We start from the raw sequence: 22,992 nt of genomic DNA on the forward strand, positions 1-22,992 counted from the left end.
TCATAGTTTTGATGTCTTCACTATTATTCCAGAAAAACCCTTGAATGAGTAGGTGTTGTAAAACTTTTGACCGGTAGTGTACGTCTTCTAATCTAGGCGTTTGCTCAGCCATAACTAGGCTCCATCTCTTCTTTCTAGCAATCTCATCAGCCATAACTACATTTGTCTTCTAATCTAGTTGTCTGCTCATCCATAACTAAATCTGTGTCTCCTAATCTAGCTGTCTGCTCTGCCATAACTAGGATACAGTGCATTTGAAAAGTATTCAGACCCTTTAACTTTTTCCACATTTTGTTACGTTACAGCATTATTCTAAAATTGAATAAATTCATTTTTTTCCTCATCAATCTACACATAATACCCCATAATGAAAAGCGAAAACAGGTTTTTAGATATTTTTGCATATATATACATACATACATACAGTTGAAGTCGGAAGTTTACATACACTTAGGTTGAAGTCATTAACTCGTTTTTCAACCACTCCACACATTTCTTGTTAACAAACTATAGTTTTGGCAAGTCGGTTAGGACAGCTACTTTGTGCATGACACAAGTAATTTTTCCAACAATTGTTCACAGACAGATTATTTCACTTATAATTCACTGTATCACAATTCCAGTGGGTCAGAAGTTTACATACACTAAGTTGACTGTGCCTTTAAACAGCTTGGAAAATTCCAGAAAAGGATGTCATGGCTTTAGAAGCTTCTGATAGGCTAATGGACATCATTTGAGTCAATTGGAGGTGTACCTGTGGATGTATTTCAAGGCCTACCTTCAAACTCAGTTCCTCTTTGCTTGACATCATGGGAAAATCAAAAGAAATCAGCCAAGACATCATAAAAAAAATTGTAGACCTCCACAATTCTGGTTCATCCTTGGGAGCAATTTCCAAACGCCTGAAGGTACCATGTTCATCTGTACAAACAATAGTATGCAAGTATAAACACCATGGGACCACGCAGCCGTCATACCGCTCAGGAAGGAGACACGTTCTGTCTCCTAGAGAGTAACGTACTTTGGTGTGAAAAGTGCAAATCAACCCCAGAACAACAGCAAAGGACCTTGTGAAGATGCTGGAGGAAAGGTACAAAAGTATCTATATCCACAGTAAAACGAGTCCTATATCGACATAACCTGAAAGGCCGCTCAGCAAGGAAGAAGCCACTCCTCCAAAACCACCATAAAAAAGCCAGACTACGGTTTGCAACTGCACATGGGGACAAAGATCGTACTTTTTGGAGAAAGGTCCTCTGGTCTGATTAAACAAAAATAGAACTGTTTGGCCATAATGACCATCGTTATGTTTGGAGGAAAAAGGGTGTGGCTTGCAAGCCGAAGAACACCATCCCAACCGTGAAGCACGAGGGTGGCAGCATCATGCTGTGGGGGTGCTTTGCTGCAGGAGGGACTGGTGCACTTCACAAAATAGATGGCATCATGAGGAAGGAAAATTATGTGGATATATTGAAGCAACATCTCAAGACATCAGTCAGGAAGTTAAATCTTGGTCGCAAATGGGTCTTCCAAATGGACAATGACCCCAAGCATACTTCCAAAGTTGTGGCAAAATGGCTTAAGGACAACAAAGTCAAGGTATTGGAGTGGCCATCACAAAGCCCTGACCTCAATCCTATAGAAAATGTGTGGGCGGAACTGTAAAAGCGTGTGCAGCAAGGAGGCCTACAAACCTGACTCAGTTACACCAGCTCTGTCAGGAGGAATGGGCCAAAATTCACCCAACTTATTGTGGGAAGCTTGTGGAAGGCTACCTGAAACGTTTGACCCAAGTTAAACAATTTAAAGGCAACGCTACCAAATACTAATTGAGTGTATGTAAACTTCTGACCCACTGGGAATGTGATGAAATAAATAAAAGCTGAAATAAAATAATTCTCTCTACTATTATTCTGACATTTCACATTCTTAAAATAGTGGTGATCCTAACTTACCTAAGACAGGGAATTTTTACTAGGATTAAATGTCAGGAATTGTGAAAAACCTGAGTTTAAATGTATTTGGCTAAGGTGTATGTAAACTTCCGACTTCAACTGTGTATGTGTATATATATATCTCTTATTTATGTAAGTATTTAGATACACACACCCAAACTGTATTTTATATATATTTTTTAAAGGAAATATCACATTTACGTAAGTATTCAGACCCTTTGCTATGAGACTCGAAATTGAACTCCGGTACATCCTGTTTCCATTTATCATCCTTGAGATGTTTCTTCAACTTGATTGGAGTCCACCGGTGGTAAATTCAATTGATTGGACATGATTTGGAAAGGCACACCCCTGTCTATATAAAGGTCCCACAGTTGAAAGTTAATGTCAGAGCAAAAACCAAGCCATGAGGTCGAAGGAATTGTCCGTAGAGCTCAGAGACAGGATTGTGTCGAGGCACAGATCTGGGGAAGGGTACCAAAAATTGTCTGCAGCATTGAAGGTCCTCAAGAACACAGTGGCCTCCATCATTCTTAAATGGAAGAAGTTTGGAACCACCAAGACTCTTCCTGGAGCTGTCTGCCCGGACAAACTGAGCAATCGGGGGAGAAGGGCCTTGGTCAGGGAGGTGACAAGACACCAATGGTCACTCTGATAGAGCTCCAGAGTTCCTCTGTGGAGATGGGAGAACCTTCCAGAAAGACAACCATCTCTGGAGCACTCCCACCAATCAGGCCTTTATGGTAGAGTGGCCAGACGGAAGCCACTACTCAGTAAAAGGCACATGACGGCCCGCTTGGAGTTTGCCAAAATACCCCTAAAGGACTCTCAGACCATGAGAAACAAGATTCTCTGGTCTGATGAAACCAAGATTGAACTCTTTGGCCTGAATGCCAAGCGTCACGTCTGGAGGAAGCCTGGCACCATCCCTACGGTGAAGCATGTTATATTATAACCGCAATCGATAATAGACAGTACTGTGCAGCCGTCATCATCGACCTGGCCAAGGCTTTCGACTCTGTCAACCACCGCATTCTTATTGGCAGACTAAATAGCCTTGGTTTCTCAAATGACTGCCTCGCCTGGTTCACCAACTACTTCTCAGATAAAGTTCAATGTGTCAAATCGGAGGGCCTGTTGTCTGGACCTATTGCAGTCTCTATGGAGGTGCCACAAGGTTCAATTCTTGGGCCGACTCTTTTCTCTGTGTATATCAATGATGTCGCTCTTGCTGCTGGTGACTCTCAGATCCACCTCTACGCAGACAACACCATTTTGTATACATCTGGCCCTTCATTGGACACTGTGTTAACAAACCTCCAAATGAGCTTCAATGCCATACAACACTCCTTCAGTAGCCTCCAACTGCTCTTAAACACTAGTAAAACGAAATGCATGCTCTTCAATCGAATGCTGCTGGCACCCGCCCACCCGACTAGAATCACTACTCTCGGCGGGTCTGACCTAGAGTATGTGGACAACTACAAATGCCTAGGTGTCTGGTTAGACTGTAAACTCTCCTTCCAGACTCACATTAAGCATCTCCAATCAAAAGTTAATTCTAGAATCGGCTTCCTATTTCGCAACAAAGCCTCCTTCACTCATGCTGCCAAACATGCCCTCGTAAAACTGACTATCCTACCGATCCTTGACTTCGGCGATGTCATTTATAAAATAGCCTCCAACACTACTCAGCAAATTGGATGTAGTCTATCACAGTGCCATCCGTTTTGTCTCCAAAGCCCCATACACTACCCACCACTGTGACCTGTACACTCTTGTTGGCTGGTCCTCACTACATATTCGTCGCCAAACCCACTGGCTCCAGGCCATCTATAAATTACTGCTAGGCAAATCCCTGCCTTATCTTAGCTCATTGGTCACCATAGCAACACCCACCCGTAGTATGCGCTCCAGCAGGTATATCTCACTGGTCATCCCCAAAGCCAACACCTCCTTTGGCCGCCATTCCTTCCAGTTCTCTGCTGCAAATGACTGGAACGAACTGCAAAAATCTCTGAAGCTGGAGACACTTATCTCCCTCACTAACTTTAAGCATCAGTTGTCAGAGCACCTTACCGATCACTGCACTGCACCTGTACACCTTCCAACAGGACAATGACCCTAAGCACACAGTCAAGACAACACATGAGTGGCTTCGGGACAAGTCTCTGAATGTCCTTGAGGCCCAGCCAGAGCCCGGACTTGAACCCGATCTCTCTGGAGAGACCTGAAAATAGCTGTGCAGCGTCGCTCCTCATCCAACCTGACGGAGCTTGAGAGGATCTGCAGATAAGATTGGGAGAAACTCCCCAAATAAAGGTGTGCCAAGCTTGTAGCGTCATACCCAAGAAGACTCGAGGCTGTAATTGCTGCCAATGGTGCTTCAACAAAGTACTGAGTAAAGGCTCTGAATACTTATATATATGGCATATTTCAGTTTTTTATTTTAAATAGATTTGCAAGAATTTCTAAACCTATTTCCTTTGTCATTTATGGGGTATTTTGTATTGATTGAAAATGTGAAAAACGTGAAGGGGTCTGAATATTTTCCGACTGCACTGTACATTTGTATTCTAGTCTAGCTGTCTGCTCAGCCATAGCTAGATTAGAAGACAGATGTAGTTCTCTGCTCAGCCATAAAAAGGCTACATTTGACTTCTAATCTAGTTGTCTGCTCTGCCATAACTACATCTGAATGTATAACATTAGAACACATGGTATAGATGTTACTATACATACTGTATGGATTCCATTATTCCAAGATGGCGTAGCAGTACGGTCGCTTTTATTTTTTCGTCCTGTGTAAATATCCCGTTTCTTGTTTTTTTTGTCTATATTTCTCAATTTTTTACTTTCATTCTTTAACTAAATATACTCTCCTGCAACCCGCCTCACCCAACGTGGAAAGGATTCTATTATTTCTTTATAACTTTCATCAAGAACCGTAAGCTGAAACGTGTGTAGCCGCAATCTGAATTGGCTACCTGCTATTAGTTACCGTTAGCGTCTTCACCACTGTCCGTGGCCTACACTATCCACCAGCCAGCTCTAGCTAGCCTGGACAATTCGTCGGCCAGTCTGCACAGCGTGCTATCGACCCAGCGTGCTATCGACCCATAGCTTATTGGACTTTCTGCCGGAATCACTGGACCCTAGCGCCGGATCATCACAACCAGCTAGCTAGCTGCAACCTGTTGTTGGCTGATTACCATTACCATTGCCATATAGCAAGCACCAGTTAGCCTTGAGCTAGCCTGCTAGCTCCCTGCTAGCTGTGCTGAAGCACCAATTTGAACTGCTCTCGGACTCACATATTGCTGTTCACTGGACCTTATGATCACTCAGCTGCACAGCTGATGCCTGCTGGACTGTTCCTTTACACGGTACTCTGTCCTGTTTAGTCTTAGCCCAAACGTTATCGCTATTTCCAGTTGTGTCTTAGCTCTCTCTAATAACACGTGACTGCTTTATGTGTCTCTCCCATGTCAATTATGCCTTGCCTATTGCTGTTTGGGTTAGTTCTTATTATACAATTTCAATGTAGAACCCCTAGTCCCTCTCAAACTGTCTCATATAGTTCCTTTGTTCCTCCCCCCATACACGCCGAGACCGGCTCAATCGATGCCTCCAATGACGCTATCTCTTTCATTGTTACCCAACACTTAGGATTACCTGAACTGTACTCATATCCTTCCATATCCTTTTCTGTACATAATGCCCTGAATCTTTTCTACAACGCCCGGAGAACTGTCCCCTTTATTCTATGTACCCAACGCACTAGAAGACCAGTTCTTAAAGCCTTTAGTCGTATCCTTATTCTAGTCCTCCTCTGTTCCTCTGGTGATGTAGAGGCTAACCCAGGCCCTGCAGCCCCCAGTATCACTCCTACTCCCCAGGAGCTATCATTTGTTGACTTCTGTAACCGTAAAAGTCTTGGTTTTCTGCACATAAATATCAGAAGCCTCCCTTCCTAAGTTTGAGTTATTCACTGCGTTAGCACACTCCGCCAACCCTGATGTTCTAGCAGTGTCTGAATCCTGGCTTAGGAAGGCCACCAAAAATTCTGAAATTTCCATCCCCAACTATAACATTTTCCGTCTAGATAGAACTGCCAAAGGGGGTGGAGTTGCAATCTACTGTAGAGATAGCCTGCAGAGCTCCATCATACTATCCAGGTCTGTGCCCAAACAGTTTGAGCTTTTACTTCTAAAAATCCACCTTTCCAGAAATAAATCTCTCACTGTTGCCGCTTGCTACAGACCCCCCTCAGCCCCCAGCTGTGCCCTGGACACCATATGTGAATTGATTGCCCCCCATCTATCCTCAGAGTTCGTACTGCTTGGTGACCTAAATTGGGATATGCTTAATACCCCAGCCATCCTACAATCCAAGCTAGATGCCCTCAACCTCACGCAAATTATCAACGAACCTACCAGGTACAACCCTAAATCCGTAAACATGGGTACCCTCATAGATATCATCCTGACTAACTTACCCTCTAAATACACCTCCGCTGTCTTCAACCAGGATCTCAGCGATCACTGCCTTATTGCCTGCGTCCGTAATCGGGTCCGCGGTCAAACGACCACCCCTCATCACTGTCAAACGCTCCCAAAAACACTTCAGCGAGCAGGCCTTCCTAATTGACCTGGCCCAGGTATCCTGGATGGATATAGATCTCATTCCGTCAGTAGAGGATGCCTGGTTGTTCTTTAAAAGTAATTTCCTCTCAATCTTAAATAGACATGCCCCATTCAAAAAATACAGAACTAAGAACAGATATAGCCCCTGGTTCTCCTCAGACTTGACTGCCCTTGACCAGCACAAAAACATCCTGTGGCGTACTGCATTAGCATCAAATAGCCCCCGTGATATGCAACTTTTCAGGGAAGTTAGGAACCAATATACACAAGCAGTTAGGAAAGCAAAGGCTAACTTTTTCAAACAGAAATTTGCATCCTGTAGCACTAACTCCAAAAAGTTTTGGGACACTGTAAAGTCCATGGAAAATAAGAGCACTTCCTCCCAGCTGCCCACTGCACTGAGGCTAGGAAACACTATTGTAGATTTATCACCACCGATAAATCTACAATAATCGAGAATTTCAACAAGCATTTTGCTACGGCTGGCCATGCTTTCCACCTGGCTACCACTACCCTGGCCACCAGCTCTGCACCCTCCGCTGCAACTTGCCCATGCCCCCCCCCGCTTCTCCTTCACACAAATCCAGACAGCTGATGTTCTAAAAGAGCTGCAAAATCTGGACCCCTACAAATCATCTGGACTAGACAATCTGGACCCTTTCTTTCTAAAACTAGCCGCCGAAATTGTCGCAACCCCTATTACTAGCCTGTTCAACCTCTCTTTCGTAACGTCTGAGATCCCCAGAGATTGGAAAGCTGCCGCGGTCATCCCCCCTCTTCAAAGGGGGGTGACACTCTAGATCCAAACTGTTACAGACCCATATCCATCCTGCCCTGCCTTTCAAAAGTTTTTGAAAGCCAAGTCAACAAACAGATCACCAACCATTTCGAATCCCACCGTACCTTCTCCGCTATGCAATCCGGTTTCGAGCTGGTCATGGGTGCACTTCAGCCACGCTCAAGGTCCTAAATGATATTATAACCGCGATCGATAATAGACAGTACTGTGCAGCCGTTTTCATTGACCTGGCCAAGGCTTTCGACTCTGTCAACCACCGCATTCTTATTGGCAGACTAAATAGCCTTGGTTTCTCAAATGACTGCCTCGCCTGGTTCACCAACTACTTCTCAGATAGAGTTCAATGTGTCAAATCGGAGGGCCTGTTGTCTGGACCTATGGCAGTCTCTATGGGGGTGCCACAGGGTTCAATTCTTGGGCCAACTCTTTTCTCTGTGTATATCAATGACGTCGCTCTTGCTGCTGGTGACTCTCAGATCCACCTCTACGCAGACGACACCATTTTGTATACATCTGGCCCTTCATTGGACACTGTGTTAACAAACCTCCAAACGAGCTTCAATTCCATACAACACTCCTTCAGTAGCCTCCAACTGCTCTTAAACACTAGTAAAACTAAATGCATGCTCTTCAACCGAACGCTGCTTGCACCCGCCCACCCGACTAGAATCACTACTCTAGACGGGTCTGACCTAGAGTACGTGGACAACTACAAATATCTAGGTGTCTGGTTAGACTGTAAACTCTCCTTCCAGACTCACATTAAGAATCTCCAATCCAAAGTTAAATCTAGAATCGGTTTCCTATTTCGCAACAAAGCCTCCTTCACTCATGCTGCCAAACATGCCCTCGTAAAACTGACTATCCTACCGATCCTTGACTTCGGCGATGTCATTTACAAAATAGCCTCCAACACTCTACTCAGCAAATTGGATGTTGTCTATCACAGTGCCATCCGTTTTGTCTCCAAAGCCCCATATAATACCCACCACTGTGACCTGTACGCTCTTGTTGGCTGGTCCTCACTACATATTCGTCGCCAAACCCACTGGCTCCAGGCCATCTATAAATCACTGCTAGGCAAATCCCCGCCTTATCTTAGCTCATTGGTCACCATAGCAACACCCACCCGTAGTCTGCACTCCAGCGGGTATATCTCACTGGTCATCCCCAAAGCCAACACCTCCTTTGGCCGCAATTCCTTCCAGTTCTCTGCTGCCAATGACTGGAACAAATTGCAAAAATCTCTGAAGCTGGAGACACTTATCTCCCTCACTAACTTTAAGCATCAGTTGTCAGAGCACCTTACCGATCACTGCACCTGTACACAGCCCATCTGAAATTAGCCCGCCCAACTACCTCATCCCTATATTGTTATTTATTTTGCTCATCTGTACCCCAGTATCTCTATTTGCACATCATCTCTTGCACATCATTCCAGTGTTAATACTAAATTGTAATTATTTTGCACTATAGCCTATTTTATTGCCTTACCTCCATAACTTGCTAAATTTGCACACTGTATATTAATTGTATTTCTGTTGTATTTTTTTTTTTGATTTTTGTTTTGTTTTACCCCATATGTAACTCTGTGTTGTTGTTTTTATCGCACTGCTTTGCTTTATCTTGGCCAGGTCGCAGTTGTAAATGAGAACTTGTTCTCAACTGGTTTACCTGGTTAAATAAAGGTGAAATAAAAAAATAAAATAAAAAATGTTACTATACATACTGTATGGATTCCATTAGAACACATGGTATAGATGTTACTATACATACTGTATGGATTCCATTAGAACACATGGTATAGATGTTACTATACATACTGTATGGATTCCATTAGAACACATGGTATAGATGTTACTATACATACTGTATGGATTCCATTAGAACACATGGTATAGATGTTACTATACATACTGTATGGATTCCATTAGAGCACATGGTATAGATGTTACTATACATACTATATGTTAAGGCTCTAAGTCTATGCTCTATCCCCAGCTCCCCTGGTGTGACCTAAGGCTCAGCCGACATCATGGCCATCTCTCCCACTGTAACCCTACACCTGGACGATGGTGTGGTGCGTGGTCTGGACCTGCAGTCCTGTGCTGCCCAGCTGTGTAAGGGACATGGTCATTGTGTGGCTCAGGGCCAGGCCACCACCTGTGAGTGTATCCTGGGGTACAGAGGAGAGTTCTGCCATGAGAGTGTCAATGAGGAAATCAGGATTCCGCTCACCCTGGGGGTGTTGGCCTTAATCGTTGGTATCCTCATCCTGTCCTTCCTCATTTCTTTCATCAGGCAGAGGGTCAAGGCCAAAAGGCGGTAACTATAGAATCATTATAATCATAATAACTCAATATAAATACAGCCAACTGAACGTATGATGAAACCTTACTCCTTGTGTCGTTATAGGAAAGCTGCAGCCAAGGATTCCAACGGGGTAGAGAAAGGCATTCTGTTGCACCATCATACTCAAGGTAGGACAATTAGCATGAACTAAACTCTAGCTCATGCCACAAAAACATGAATTTCATGCTAACAAAAAACAGGTATGATATGTTGTGATTTACAGTAGTTAAAATAATTAGTATATATGTTTAACGTTTATTAAGTGTTTAACATGGCTAGAGAACTGAATGTCTTCTGTGTGATTTGAATGACGTTGTTTCTCTTCTTGTAGGTTAGGTTGACTGTCCACATCAGAGCACATCCTCTTCATCAGGCTTTATCCCCGGTATAAACAACTATATACTGTAGTACTATTTATATAAGCAACTATATTCTGTAGTACTCTTCATATTAACAACTATATACTGTAGTACTATTCATGTAAACTACATACGCTAGTACGAGTGTTAACTACTATACCATAGGACTACTTATATAAACAACTATGCTGTGGTACTAATATAAATCACAATGGTAGGACTACTTGTATAAAGTAAGGACTGTTTTTTGGCTATAGCTGTGTTCAAATACCCATACTAACATACTGTATACTACATACTTAATGAGTATATATTACATACTATATACTATTTGTTGATTTTAGTATACTGTAAACGAACGGTATCCTTTCAGTTGAGTGTACTAGCATTTCGCCTGTCTACCGGAAGCTGATACTGTTGCTATGCAACTTCTTGTTAGCATAGCTAACAAATTACTAGCTTGACATCTTATGACTTCATTAACAATGTCCATCGAGAACGCACAACGACTATACCACTTAGCTAAGCTAAGAATGACATGAATAAACAAGTCAGTAAACGTTGGGTAGTTAGCATATAGTTAATATACTGGCAAGTTCGATGTATTAGTAGCCAGCTAACTTTAGGTAGCTAGCTAACATACGGTACATACGAGCAACTGCTGTAATGATATGGTATGCAGTTCGTAAGGATAGCGTAGCTAACAAATTGTCAGCCAACATAACGTGTAATGTAACTTATTTGAAAAGTCATTACTTTATTACATTGCTCAACATTTTCTTAACATTTGTCATAATTAGTTAAAGCAGTGAATTTGTATCCGCTCTCGTCGGACTTCGGCTGCATATTTTCCGGCATTTTTTTCAAATCTGAAAATGTTGTGAAGCAACGCCCATTTTCTGAAGAATTGCATTATGGACCCTAAAAGCACGGAAATAGTGTCCACTGCTTGTATACTTCGTATTTTGGCGAATGTAGTACGACATCCAAGAACCTTTGGCATACTAACTATGTCCATACTATGACCAATAAGCATACTACGTACTCAATTTACTTCACAAATAGTGCTGTTAGTATGAGTATTCGAACACAGCTTATGTCTTTACACTGAATGACGTTATGCTTTGCATTCTGGGAAACCAAAGCCTCGACGATCAAACCGAGGTAAACCAGGCAGTCCAGGATCAAACGAAGGTAAACCTGACTGGTTTATATGGAGAGATTTAACTGGTTTTACCTTCATTTGATCCTGGCTTGACTGGTTTACCTTCGTTTGATCCTGGCTTGACTGGTTTATGTCTGATCCTGGCCTGACTAGTTTACCTCCATATGATCCTGGCCTGACTGGTTTACCTTCGTTTGATCCTGGCTTGACTGGTTTACCTCAGTTTCATCCTTTCCTGACTAGTTTACCACCGTTTGATCCTGGCCTGACTGGTTTATGTCTGATCCTGGCCTGACTAGTTTACCTCCATATGATCCTGGCCTGACTAGTTTACCTCCATATGATCCTGGCCTGACTAGTTTACCTCCATATGATCCTGGCCTGACTAGTTTACCTCCATATGATCCTGGCTTAACTGGTTTACCTCCCTTTCATCCTGGTCTGACCTTTTTACCTCTTGATCCTGGCATGACTTTTTTTTTTTACCTCCTTTTGATTCTGGCCTGACTGGTTGACATCCTCTCATTTTAATCCAGGCCTGACTGGTTTACCTCATTTTGATCCTGACCTGACTTTTTTACTTGCTTTTGATCCTATATTGACTTGTTTACTCCCTTTTGATTCTGGCCTGACTCGTCTACCTCCTTTTGGTCCTGGCCTGATTGGTTTACCTCCTTAACTAATTCTGATCCTGGCCTGACTGGTTTACCACCTTTTGGTATTGGCCTAACAGGTTTACCTCGTTTCCTCCTTTTGATCCTGGCTTAACTGGTTTACCTCCTTTCCTCCTTTTGGTCCTGGCTTAACTGGTTTACCTCATTTCATCCTTTTGATCCTGGCTTAACTGGTTTACCTCATTTTGATCCTGGCCTGACTGGTTTAACTCCATTTTGATCCTGGCCTCCTTTTGATCCTGGCCTGTTTAGTTTGACCTCCTTTTGATCCTGGCCTGACCTTTTTAGCTCTTTTGATCTTGGCTTGACTTCTTTTAAACCTCATTTTGATTCTGGCCTGACTGGTTACCTCATTTTGATTCTGGCCTGACTGGTTACCTCCTTTAGATTCTGCCCTGATGATTTTACCTAATTTTTTATCCTTATATGGTGATGTCTACTGTGGACTGACTGGTTTACATGGTGATGTATACTGTGGACTGACTGGTTTATGGTGCTGTGGACTGACTGGTTTATATGGTGATGTGGACTGACTGGTTTATATGGTGATGTGGACTGACTGGTTTACATGGTGATGTATACTGTGGACTGACTGGTTTATATGGTGATGTATACTGTGGACTGACTGGTTTATATGGTGATGTGGACGGACTGGTTTTATGGTGATGTACATATGGTGATGTATACTGTGGACTGACTGGTTTATATGGTGATGTATACTGTGGACTGACTGGTTTATATGGTGATGTTAGTGGACTGACTGGTTTATATGGTGATGTGACGGACTGGTTTATATGGTGATGTATACTGTGGACTGACTGGTTTATATGGTGATGTCTACTGTGGACTGACTGGTTTATATGGTGATGTATACTGTGGACTGACTGGTTTATATGGTGGTCTACTGTGGACTGACTGGTTTATATGGTGGTCTACTGTGGACTGACTGGTTTATATGGTGATGTATACTGTGGACTGACTGGTTTATATGGTGATGTATACTGTGGACTGACTGGTTTATATGGTGATGTATACTGTGGACTGACTGGTTTATATGGTGATGTATACTGTGGACTGACTGGTTTATATGGTGATGTCTACTGGACTGACTGGTTTTTGTGGACTGACTGGTTTATATGGTGATGTATACTGTGGACTGACTGGTTTATATGGTGATGTGGACTGACTGGTTTATATGGTGATGTATACTGTGGACTGACTGGTTTATATGGTGATGTGGACTGACTGGTTTATATGGTGATGTATACTGTGGACTGACTGGTTTATATGGTGATGTGGACTGACTGGTTTATATGGTGATGTCTACGGTGGACTGACTGGTTTATATGGTGATGTCTACTGTGGACTGACTGGTTTATATGGTGATGTATACTGTGGACTGACTGGTTTATATGGTGATGTCTACTGTGGACTGACTGGTTTATATGGTGGTCTACTGTGGACTGACTGGTTTATATGGTGATGTGGACTGACTGGTTTATATGGTGATGTATACTGTGGACTGACGGTATATGGTGATGTGGACTGACTGGTTTATATGGTGATGTATACTGTGGACTGACTGGTTTATATGGTGATGTGGACTGACTGGTTTATATGGTGATGTCTACTGTGGACTGACTGGTTTATATGGTGATGTATACTGTGGACTGACTGGTTTATATGGTGATGTATACTGTGGACTGACTGGTTTATATGGTGATGTGGACTGACTGGTTTATATGGTGATGTATACTGTGGACTGACTGGTTTATATGGTGATGTATACTGTGGACTGACTGGTTTATATGGTGATGTCTACTGTGGACTGACTGGTTTATATGGTGATGTATACTGTGGACTGACTGGTTTATATGGTGATGTCTACTGTGGACTGACTGGTTTATATGGTGGTCTACTGTGGACTGACTGGTTTATATGGTGATGTGGACTGACTGGTTTATATGGTGATGTGGACTGACTGGTTTATATGGTGATGTATACTGTGGACTGACTGGTTTATATGGTGATGTCTACTGTGGACTGACTGGTTTATATGGTGATGTGGACTGACTGGTTTATATGGTGATGTCTACTGTGGACTGACTGGTTTATATGGTGGTCTACTGTGGACTGACTGGTTTATATGGTGATGTGGACTGACTGGTTTATATGGTGATGTCTACTGTGGACTGACTGGTTTATATGGTGATGTATACTGTGGACTGACTGGTTTATATGGTGATGTCTACTGTGGACTGACTGGTTTATATGGTGATGTATACTGTGGACTGACTGGTTTATATGGTGATGTCTACTGTGGACTGACTGGTTTATATGGTGATGTATACTGTGGACTGACTGGTTTATATGGTGATGTGGACTGACTGGTTTATATGGTGATGTCTACTGTGGACTGACTGGTTTATATGGTGATGTATACTGTGGACTGACTGGTTTATATGGTGATGTATACTGTGGACTGACTGGTTTATATGGTGATGTCTACTGTGGACTGACTGGTTTATATGGTGATGTATACTGTGGACTGACTGGTTTATATGGTGATGTCTACTGTGGACTGACTGGTTTATATGGTGATGTATACTGTGGACTGACTGGTTTATATGGTGATGTGGACTGTGGACTGACTGGTTTATATGGTGATGTCTACTGTGGACTGACTGGTTTATATGGTGATGTCTACTGTGGACTGACTGGTTTATATGGTGATGTATACTGTGGACTGACTGGTTTATATGGTGATGTATACTGTGGACTGACTGGTTTATATGGTGATGTGGACTGACTGGTTTATATGGTGATGTATACTGTGGACTGACTGGTTTATATGGTGATGTCTACTGTGGACTGACTGGTTTATATGGTGATGTATACTGTGGACTGACTGGTTTATATGGTGATGTATACTGTGGACTGACTGGTTTATATGGTGATGTCTACTGTGGACTGACTGGTTTATATGGTGATGTATACTGTGGACTGACTGGTTTATATGGTGATGCTACTGTGGACTGACTGGTTTATATGGTGATGTTATGTGGACTGACTGGTTTATATGGTGATGTGGACTGACTGGTTTATATGGTGATGTCTACTGTGGACTGACTGGTTTATATGGTGATGTCTACTGTGGACTGACTGGTTTATATGGTGATGTCTACTGTGGACTGACTGGTTTATATGGTGATGTCTACTGTGGACTGACTGGTTTATATGGTGATGTCTACTGTGGACTGACTGGTTTATATGGTGATGTCTACTGTGGACTGACTGGTTTATATGGTGATGTATACTGTGGACTGACTGGTTTATATGGTGATGTCTACTGTGGACTGACTGGTTTATATGGTGATGTATACTGTGGACTGACTGGTTTATATGGTGATGTCTACTGTGGACTGACTGGTTTATATGGTGATGTATACTGTGGACTGACTGGTTTATATGGTGATGTCTACTGTGGACTGACTGGTTTATATGGTGATGTATACTGTGGACTGACTGGTTTATATGGTGATGTATACTGTGGACTGACTGGTTTATATGGTGATGTCTACTGTGGACTGACTGGTTTATATGGTGATGTATACTGTGGACTGACTGGTTTATATGGTGATGTCTACTGTGGACTGACTGGTTTATATGGTGATGTATACTGTGGACTGACTGGTTTATATGGTGATGTCTACTGTGGACTGACTGGTTTATATGGTGATGTCTACTGTGGACTGACTGGTTTATATGGTGATGTATACTGTGGACTGACTGGTTTATATGGTGATGTAGACTGTGGACTGACTGGTTTATATGGTGATGTATACTGTGGACTGACTGGTTTATATGGTGATGTATACTGTGGACTGACTGGTTTATATGGTGATGTCTACTGTGGACTGACTGGTTTATATGGTGATGTATACTGTGGACTGACTGGTTTATATGGTGATGTATACTGTGGACTGACTGGTTTATATGGTGATGTCTACTGTGGACTGACTGGTTTATATGGTGATGTATACTGTGGACTGACTGGTTTATATGGTGATGTCTACTGTGGACTGACTGGTTTATATGGTGATGTATACTGTGGACTGACTGGTTTATATGGTGATGTATACTGTGGACTGACTGGTTTATATGGTGATGTATACTGTGGACTGACTGGTTTATATGGTGATGTATACTGTGGACTGACTGGTTTATATGGTGATGTGGACTGTGGACTGACTGGTTTATATGGTGATGTATACTGTGGACTGACTGGTTTATATGGTGATGTATACTGTGGACTGACTGGTTTATATGGTGATGTCTACTGTGGACTGACTGGTTTATATGGTGATGTATACTGTGGACTGACTGGTTTATATGGTGATGTCTACTGTGGACTGACTGGTTTATATGGTGATGTCTACTGTGGACTGACTGGTTTATATGGTGATGTATACTGTGGACTGACTGGTTTATATGGTGATGTATACTGTGGACTGACTGGTTTATATGGTGATGTATACTGTGGACTGACTGGTTTATATGGTGATGTATACTGTGGACTGACTGGTTTATATGGTGATGTCTACTGTGGACTGACTGGTTTATATGGTGATGTATACTGTGGACTGACTGGTTTATATGGTGATGTGGACTGACTGGTTTATATGGTGATGTATACTGTGGACTGACTGGTTTATATGGTGATGTATACTGTGGACTGACTGGTTTATATGGTGATGTATACTGTGGACTGACTGGTTTATATGGTGATGTATACTGTGGACTGACTGGTTTATATGGTGATGTATACTGTGGACTGACTGGTTTATATGGTGATGTATACTGTGGACTGACTGGTTTATATGGTGATGTCTACTGTGGACTGACTGGTTTATATGGTGATGTCTACTGTGGACTGACTGGTTTATATGGTGATGTGGACTGACTGGTTTATATGGTGATGTCTACTGTGGACTGACTGGTTTATATGGTGATGTCTACTGTGGACTGACTGGTTTATATGGTGATGTCTACTGTGGACTGACTGGTTTATATGGTGATGTATACTGTGGACTGACTGGTTTATATGGTGATGTATACTGTGGACTGACTGGTTTATATGGTGATGTGGACTGACTGGTTTATATGGTGATGTGGACTGACTGGTTTATATGGTGATGTGGACTGACTGGTTTATATGGTGATGTATACTGTGGACTGACTGGTTTATATGGTGATGTGGACTGACTGGTTTATATGGTGATGTATACTGTGGACTGACTGGTTTATATGGTGATGTATACTGTGGACTGACTGGTTTATATGGTGGTCTACTGTGGACTGACTGGTTTATATGGTGATGTATACTGTGGACAGTGCTTTTCATTGGCAACAGAAAGCATCCGCTGGGGATTGAGGTTTGAAAATAAACACTGTTGTATACAGGCTGTAGTGTTCTTGAAAACAGGTTTCGTCTTGCATACTTTGGATTGCATGACTATCCCTATAGTGCTGCGGAGTGCCTTAGATCAACGGGAAGTTGACTGGCCTCTTCATCGGCTCAATCCCTGGTACATGTATAAACAACTATATACTGTAGTACTCTTCATATAAACAACTATATACTGTAGTACTCTTCATATAAACAACTATATACTGTAGTACTCTTCATATAAACAACTATATACTGTAGTACTCTTCATATAAACAACTATATACTGTAGTACTATTAATACAAGCAACTAAATACTTTAGTACTTTTTATATTAACAACTATATACTGTAGTACTCTTCATATAAACAACTATATTCTGTAGTACTCTTCATATAAACAACTATATACTGTAGTACTATTCATGTAAACTACATACGCTAGTACGAGTGTTAACTACTATACCATAGGACTACTTATATAAACAACTATGCTGTGGTACTAATATAAATCACAATGGTAGGACTACTTGTATAAAGGACTTTTTTTGGCTACTTTACACTGACTGACTTTATGCTTTGCATTCTGGGAAACCAAAGCCATAACGAGCAGCAGGTTTTCTCACACTGATCCTGGCCTGTCTGGTTTATATGGTTATAAAGGCTGTTATGACTGGTTAGTGTGGTGATGCACTCCGTTGCCTGACTGGTTTGTGTTGCCTGACTGTTGCCTGACTGGTTTGTGTTGCCTGACTGTTGCCTGACTGATTTGTGTTGCCTGACTGTTGCCTGACTGGTTTGTGTTGCCTGACTGTTGCCTGACTGATTTGTGTTGCCTGACTGTTGCCTGACTGATTTTGTGTTGCCTGACTTAGTGTTATCTCTGACTCATGACAAGTGACCGATAGGCACACCTAAGCAATGGAAACATTCAGTTGCTCCAAAACATGACAGGAATTCCAACAGTGCTTTTCATTGGCCACAGAGGTTTGAAAATATATACCGTTGTATACAAGTCTGGTCCCCTCGCTGATATAATTTTCTCTTGTAACTGTAAACTCTGTTGTAAACTCTAGTGTTTTTTGTATGTGTTAATTCCAAGCTGCTGGAGTCTCCATCTGGATGTTGGTGAGAACACAGTGGAAGCCTGGTCATGGACCTTTGGAACGCACAACCGCGTTGTTCATTCTATGTAGATAAAATGCTATTATGTTCTTGAATAATTATAGTAGAAGCACTGCGAACAAAATGTTTTATTATTTTAATTTTTTAAGCTTTGTTATTGTATCTGAATTTACATATGGAAATGTTTAAACCTGGGCAAATTCACATTAAACACTGTTTACTTCACTTCTGTGTGGTCAATGTCTCCCAGTGGTATGCTTTTAAACAGATTGTCTATCACATTTGGAGAACCCATCACACTTTGCAGAACTAACCTTTAGATCACTAGGCCTAGTTTTTACCTGTTTATGACATCCATGCACTTGGCCAACAAAACAACTCGTTGGCATTCTGAGATTAGAAAGCAGGGTTTGGAACAAATTATTTTTGGCAGGTAGACCACACACAGTCAAAGATTTTCAGCTTGCAGGCAGACACTGAAAGAAGTTTCTGATTGACAGAAGGATGGCTTTGCATAGGATGGCTTTGAGTTTTGTGGGTTAAAAAGAACGTAAAATAAAGTTATTAACCGATCCCATGCTTTTAAAATAACGGTTCTGTTCCGGAATACGGTTCTGTTCCGGAATAGTATAGATCACTTTAGTTCCACATGTTGGCCCTTTGTCCTGCACCCAAACAATCATGTCCCACATTTTATCAACAAATTAAAACCACTAATTTACAAAAAAAGGTAAATTTGCCACGTATTTCAGACTTCATTTGATGAGAATTGACATTCCAACCTGTCACGTTGCACTTACAAGATATTATATCATAAGGATGTGGTGCTGGTGATGTTAAGCCCCCCAAAATATGAATGTATAGGCTACACTGTCCTGCAAAATCATCCCTTTAAATGTTCACCCTAGCGATTGTCTGTCAACTCTAATTCCTGTGACTTTTGTTTCACTAGTCGACCGTTAAACTGTCAATTCAACAACATGTCAATCCCCAGTAGGAATTAATACAATATATTCAACAGAAAACCCCAACACAACTATAAAAAAAGTGTATTTATTAAAATCCCACAGTAGGAACATAACATGTAGGCCTAACAGCCCTAAAAATCACTTACAGTAGGATCACAACATGTACATTTTAGTCATTTAGCAGACGCTCTTATCCAGAGTGACTTACAGTTAGTGAGTGCTTTTTTTATTGTTTATTTTTTCATACTGGCCCCCCCGTGGCAATCGAACCCACAACCCTGGCGTTGCAAACACCATGCTTTACCAACTGAGCTACATCCCTGCCGGCCATTCTCTCCCCTACCCTGGGCCAATTGTGCGCCGCCCCATGGTTCTCCCGGTCGCGGCCGGCTACGACAGAGCCTGGATTCGAACCAGGATCTCTAGTGGCACAGCTAGCACTGCAATGCAGTGCCTTAGACCACTGCGCCACTCGGGAGATGTAGGCCTAACAGCCCTAAAAATCACTTACAGTAGGATCACAACATGTAGGCCTAACATGTAGGATAACTTGTAGGCCTAGCAGCCCTTATTAAACTAATTTACAGTAGGATCACAACATGTAGGATAACTTGTGCCTAGCAGATAAACTAATACGTAACTGTAGGCCTAACATGTAGGATAACTTGTAGGCCTAGCAGCCCTTATTAAACTAATTTACAGTAGGATCACAACATGTAGGCCTAACATGTAGGATAACTTGTAGGCCTAGCAGCCCTTATTAAACTAATTTACAGTAGGATCACAACATGTAGGCCTAACATGAGATAACTTGTACCTAACCTTATTAAACTAATTTACAGTAGGATCACAACATGTAGGCCTAACATGTAGGATAACTTGTAGGCCTAGCAGCCCTTATTAAACTAATTTACAGTAGGATCACAACATGTAGGCCTAACAGTCTATCCTCCTGGAATAGAATGTAAAGTGTATTTAGACAGTTAAGTCCACAATGATTTGAGCTCACAGATCCTGACCCATCCAATATTTAAGTGTGTATATATATATATATATATATATATATATATATATATTCCATGTTCTATGGAGCTGACATAGTAACCATTTACAAATGACTACCAAACATCTTCAAATACAAAAATGCCATAGGCCACATCATAGGCATATTCCTAAAAGTGTGAAATACTTTTTAGTTCTATCATATTCACCCAAACAACAAGATTAGGTGTAGTTAAAATGTGTTTTATGGTTAAAACAACATGCCTACATGTAGAGGTAAATGTCCTTCATTTGGTAGATATATCTTCTATAGCACTGTACAGTACATGTCACAACTTCTATCAATGGCAACTGACCCTCTTCACCATAATGTCCTCACAGATCAGCGTCATAAGCAGGTCGTCTTCCTCCGTACGAGGTGCTCTTTGCCCGGGGAAAGTCCGCCTCGTCTTCCATGGAGTCTTTAGAGTAGGGGACGCTGCTAGCGCTGCTCAGGGTTCGGGCGATGCTAGGCACCTCGATGCGGCGCCGTGGGGGTTTGGTGTTTCTGAAGTGTGCGGTGGTCTCCGAGATTCGCGTCTCTCCGCGGTTCTTACCGCCACAGCAACGACACATCCCGATGCACATGACCAAGCCGCCCAGTAGCTCGAAGATGCCCCCGATGTATCCCAAAATAATACAGTAGCCGACGCGAATGTCGGTGCTGGATGCTGCGATGCTTTTGAGGATGTGAGTGTACCATGCAATAGGGATGATCGTCATGACTCCCGACAGAAAGATGAGTATTCCCCCCAGCCCGGCTACTGTCCAGTTCGGGTGGTCTGTCCAGCACCTTACCCCGGGGGTTGCCGTGGCCAGCCCGATCAGAGTCAGTATCAGAGACGCTACCATCAAGCCCTGGGCGACCACTATAATCTGGTTGTTGAAGTAGGTTATGTCATTTTGGTTACAGAGGACCACTCGGGATGAGTCGGACGCCAGGCATATGTCCCAGATGCCTTGCTGAAGGAACGTATCAGGCGGGTTTGAGGGGATAGTGTGGATGGTTCTCCAGTTGGGAGAGACTGTCGCTGTGAGGTTTAGGATCCAGCCGCAAGGGGCAAGGACCATTCCGAAGATAAAAATGCCCGGGGTGCGCAACGAAGTGCGGATCCACTGCTCAGTTTGGCTCGGCATAGCTGCTGGACTGCTGTTACTAACCTGTTCAGGTGATACAGCAGCACTAGCCTAGTCTAAGTAAACTGAAGTCGACAGTCTGGAGTGTTGTCTTAAAAACTTGTCAGACTGAAACTGAGAGGGGAGGTACCTTGATTACCGACAAGCTGGGTGTGGTGTCACCTGTTGCATCTGGTTTAGACAGCTTCTAACTCGTCAAACCTGATATAGGCTATTATACGACTAACTTTATATGTGTATCTAAATGTTGGGTTTCAGAAGTAGGCTATATCAGCATAGTTAATAATATGCTAAAATACACGCACATTATATTATACAAATAAATTGCCGCCTTTTCATTTTAGTATCATTCTCCTTACGTTATAACATATAGGCAGTTTAGCCTAATAAGAAAGGAACCAATCACGATAATGCATTTAACTGACTGTATGAATAATATCGATACGTTTTGTATTATTGCTTCGTCGAAACTGAAAGCATGAATGGGAATGTGGTCATCAGAATACTAGGCTTCCTCGAAACTGAGAATGTTCTGGAATGTCTTCTACAGAATGTGGCTGTACAGGAACTGTCCTGTCATGAAAATGTTCAATCGTGGTGGTGATGATAGTGACTATGGTGGTGACGATGATGATGAAGTCAATTGATGCAGGGAGAATTAAACGTTTGGTCCTACACTCTAAAAATTGTTACATTAGTCCTTTATACAGTATAGTATACCTGTCTGCATGGGAAGATTGGGCTGGACCATCTTTTAATGGGGGTGGGCTGGTCAAAATTGACCCCCCCCCCCAAAAAAAAGTGTATATGTGTGTATATGTATATATACTTTTTTGGGTCAATTCTGACCAGCCCACCCCATTAAAATGTGGTCTGGCCCAATCTGCCCATGCAGATTTTTATGGTTTAACAAGAAAATGTGGAAAAAAGTTAAGCGTTGTGACTACTTTCTAAAGGCACTGTGCGTGTACACACACACACACACACACACACACACAGTGCTTTCATAAAGTAGTCACACCCCTTTACTTTTTTCCACATTTTCTTGTTAAAAAGTGAGATTCAAATGGATTTAATTGTCCTTTTTTGTCAACGATCTACACAAAATATTCATGTCAAAGTGGAAGAAAAATTCTAACGTTTGTAAAAATAAAAAATAAAAATAACACTAACTTGACTAGATAAGTCTTCAACCCTGTGAGCATGTTACAGTCACCTGTGATTACAGCTGTGAGCCTTTCTAGCTAAGTCTAAGAGCTTTCCACACCTGGACTGTTCAACACTTGCCCATTATTCTTTTCAAAATTCTTCAAGTTCTGTCAA

General features: G+C 42.1%; 2 protein-coding genes across 4 annotated transcripts in view; one reads left to right on the forward strand and one right to left on the reverse strand.

Moving 5' to 3' along the window:
- Positions 1-18,748, forward strand: part of LOC121559370 (interphotoreceptor matrix proteoglycan 2-like) — a 39,775-nt gene extending 21,027 nt beyond the window's left edge. For 2 of the 3 annotated variants that reach the window (XM_041872602.1, XM_041872603.1), the window contains exons 3-6: positions 9,402-9,725; positions 9,816-9,880; positions 10,084-10,137; positions 18,501-18,748. In XM_041872602.1, coding sequence (XP_041728536.1) covers positions 9,436-9,725; positions 9,816-9,880; positions 10,084-10,088 — 360 coding nt within the window. In that variant the 5' untranslated portion in view covers positions 9,402-9,435 and the 3' untranslated portion in view covers positions 10,089-10,137; positions 18,501-18,748. Of the gene's footprint in view, positions 1-9,073; positions 9,726-9,815; positions 9,881-10,083; positions 10,138-18,500 lie in introns of those variants that run through there. The other variant, XM_045216368.1, reaches the window with a different exon arrangement.
- A 1,482-nt stretch (positions 18,749-20,230) lies between these two features.
- cldn23.1 (claudin 23.1) lies at positions 20,231-21,778 on the reverse strand. Its single transcript, XM_045216370.1, has 2 exons — positions 20,314-21,778; positions 20,231-20,247 (listed from the first exon to the last, which is right to left on the reverse strand). The coding sequence occupies exon 1, from the start codon at positions 21,667-21,669 to the stop codon at positions 20,869-20,871; it is 801 nt and encodes a 266-aa protein (XP_045072305.1). The 5' UTR covers positions 21,670-21,778; the 3' UTR covers positions 20,231-20,247; positions 20,314-20,868.
- Between the last annotated feature and the right edge of the window lie 1,214 nt (positions 21,779-22,992).

This window comes from Coregonus clupeaformis, unplaced genomic scaffold (genome assembly GCF_020615455.1).
Source record: "Coregonus clupeaformis isolate EN_2021a unplaced genomic scaffold, ASM2061545v1 scaf0695, whole genome shotgun sequence".
NCBI classification, from domain to species: domain Eukaryota; kingdom Metazoa; phylum Chordata; class Actinopteri; order Salmoniformes; family Salmonidae; genus Coregonus; species Coregonus clupeaformis.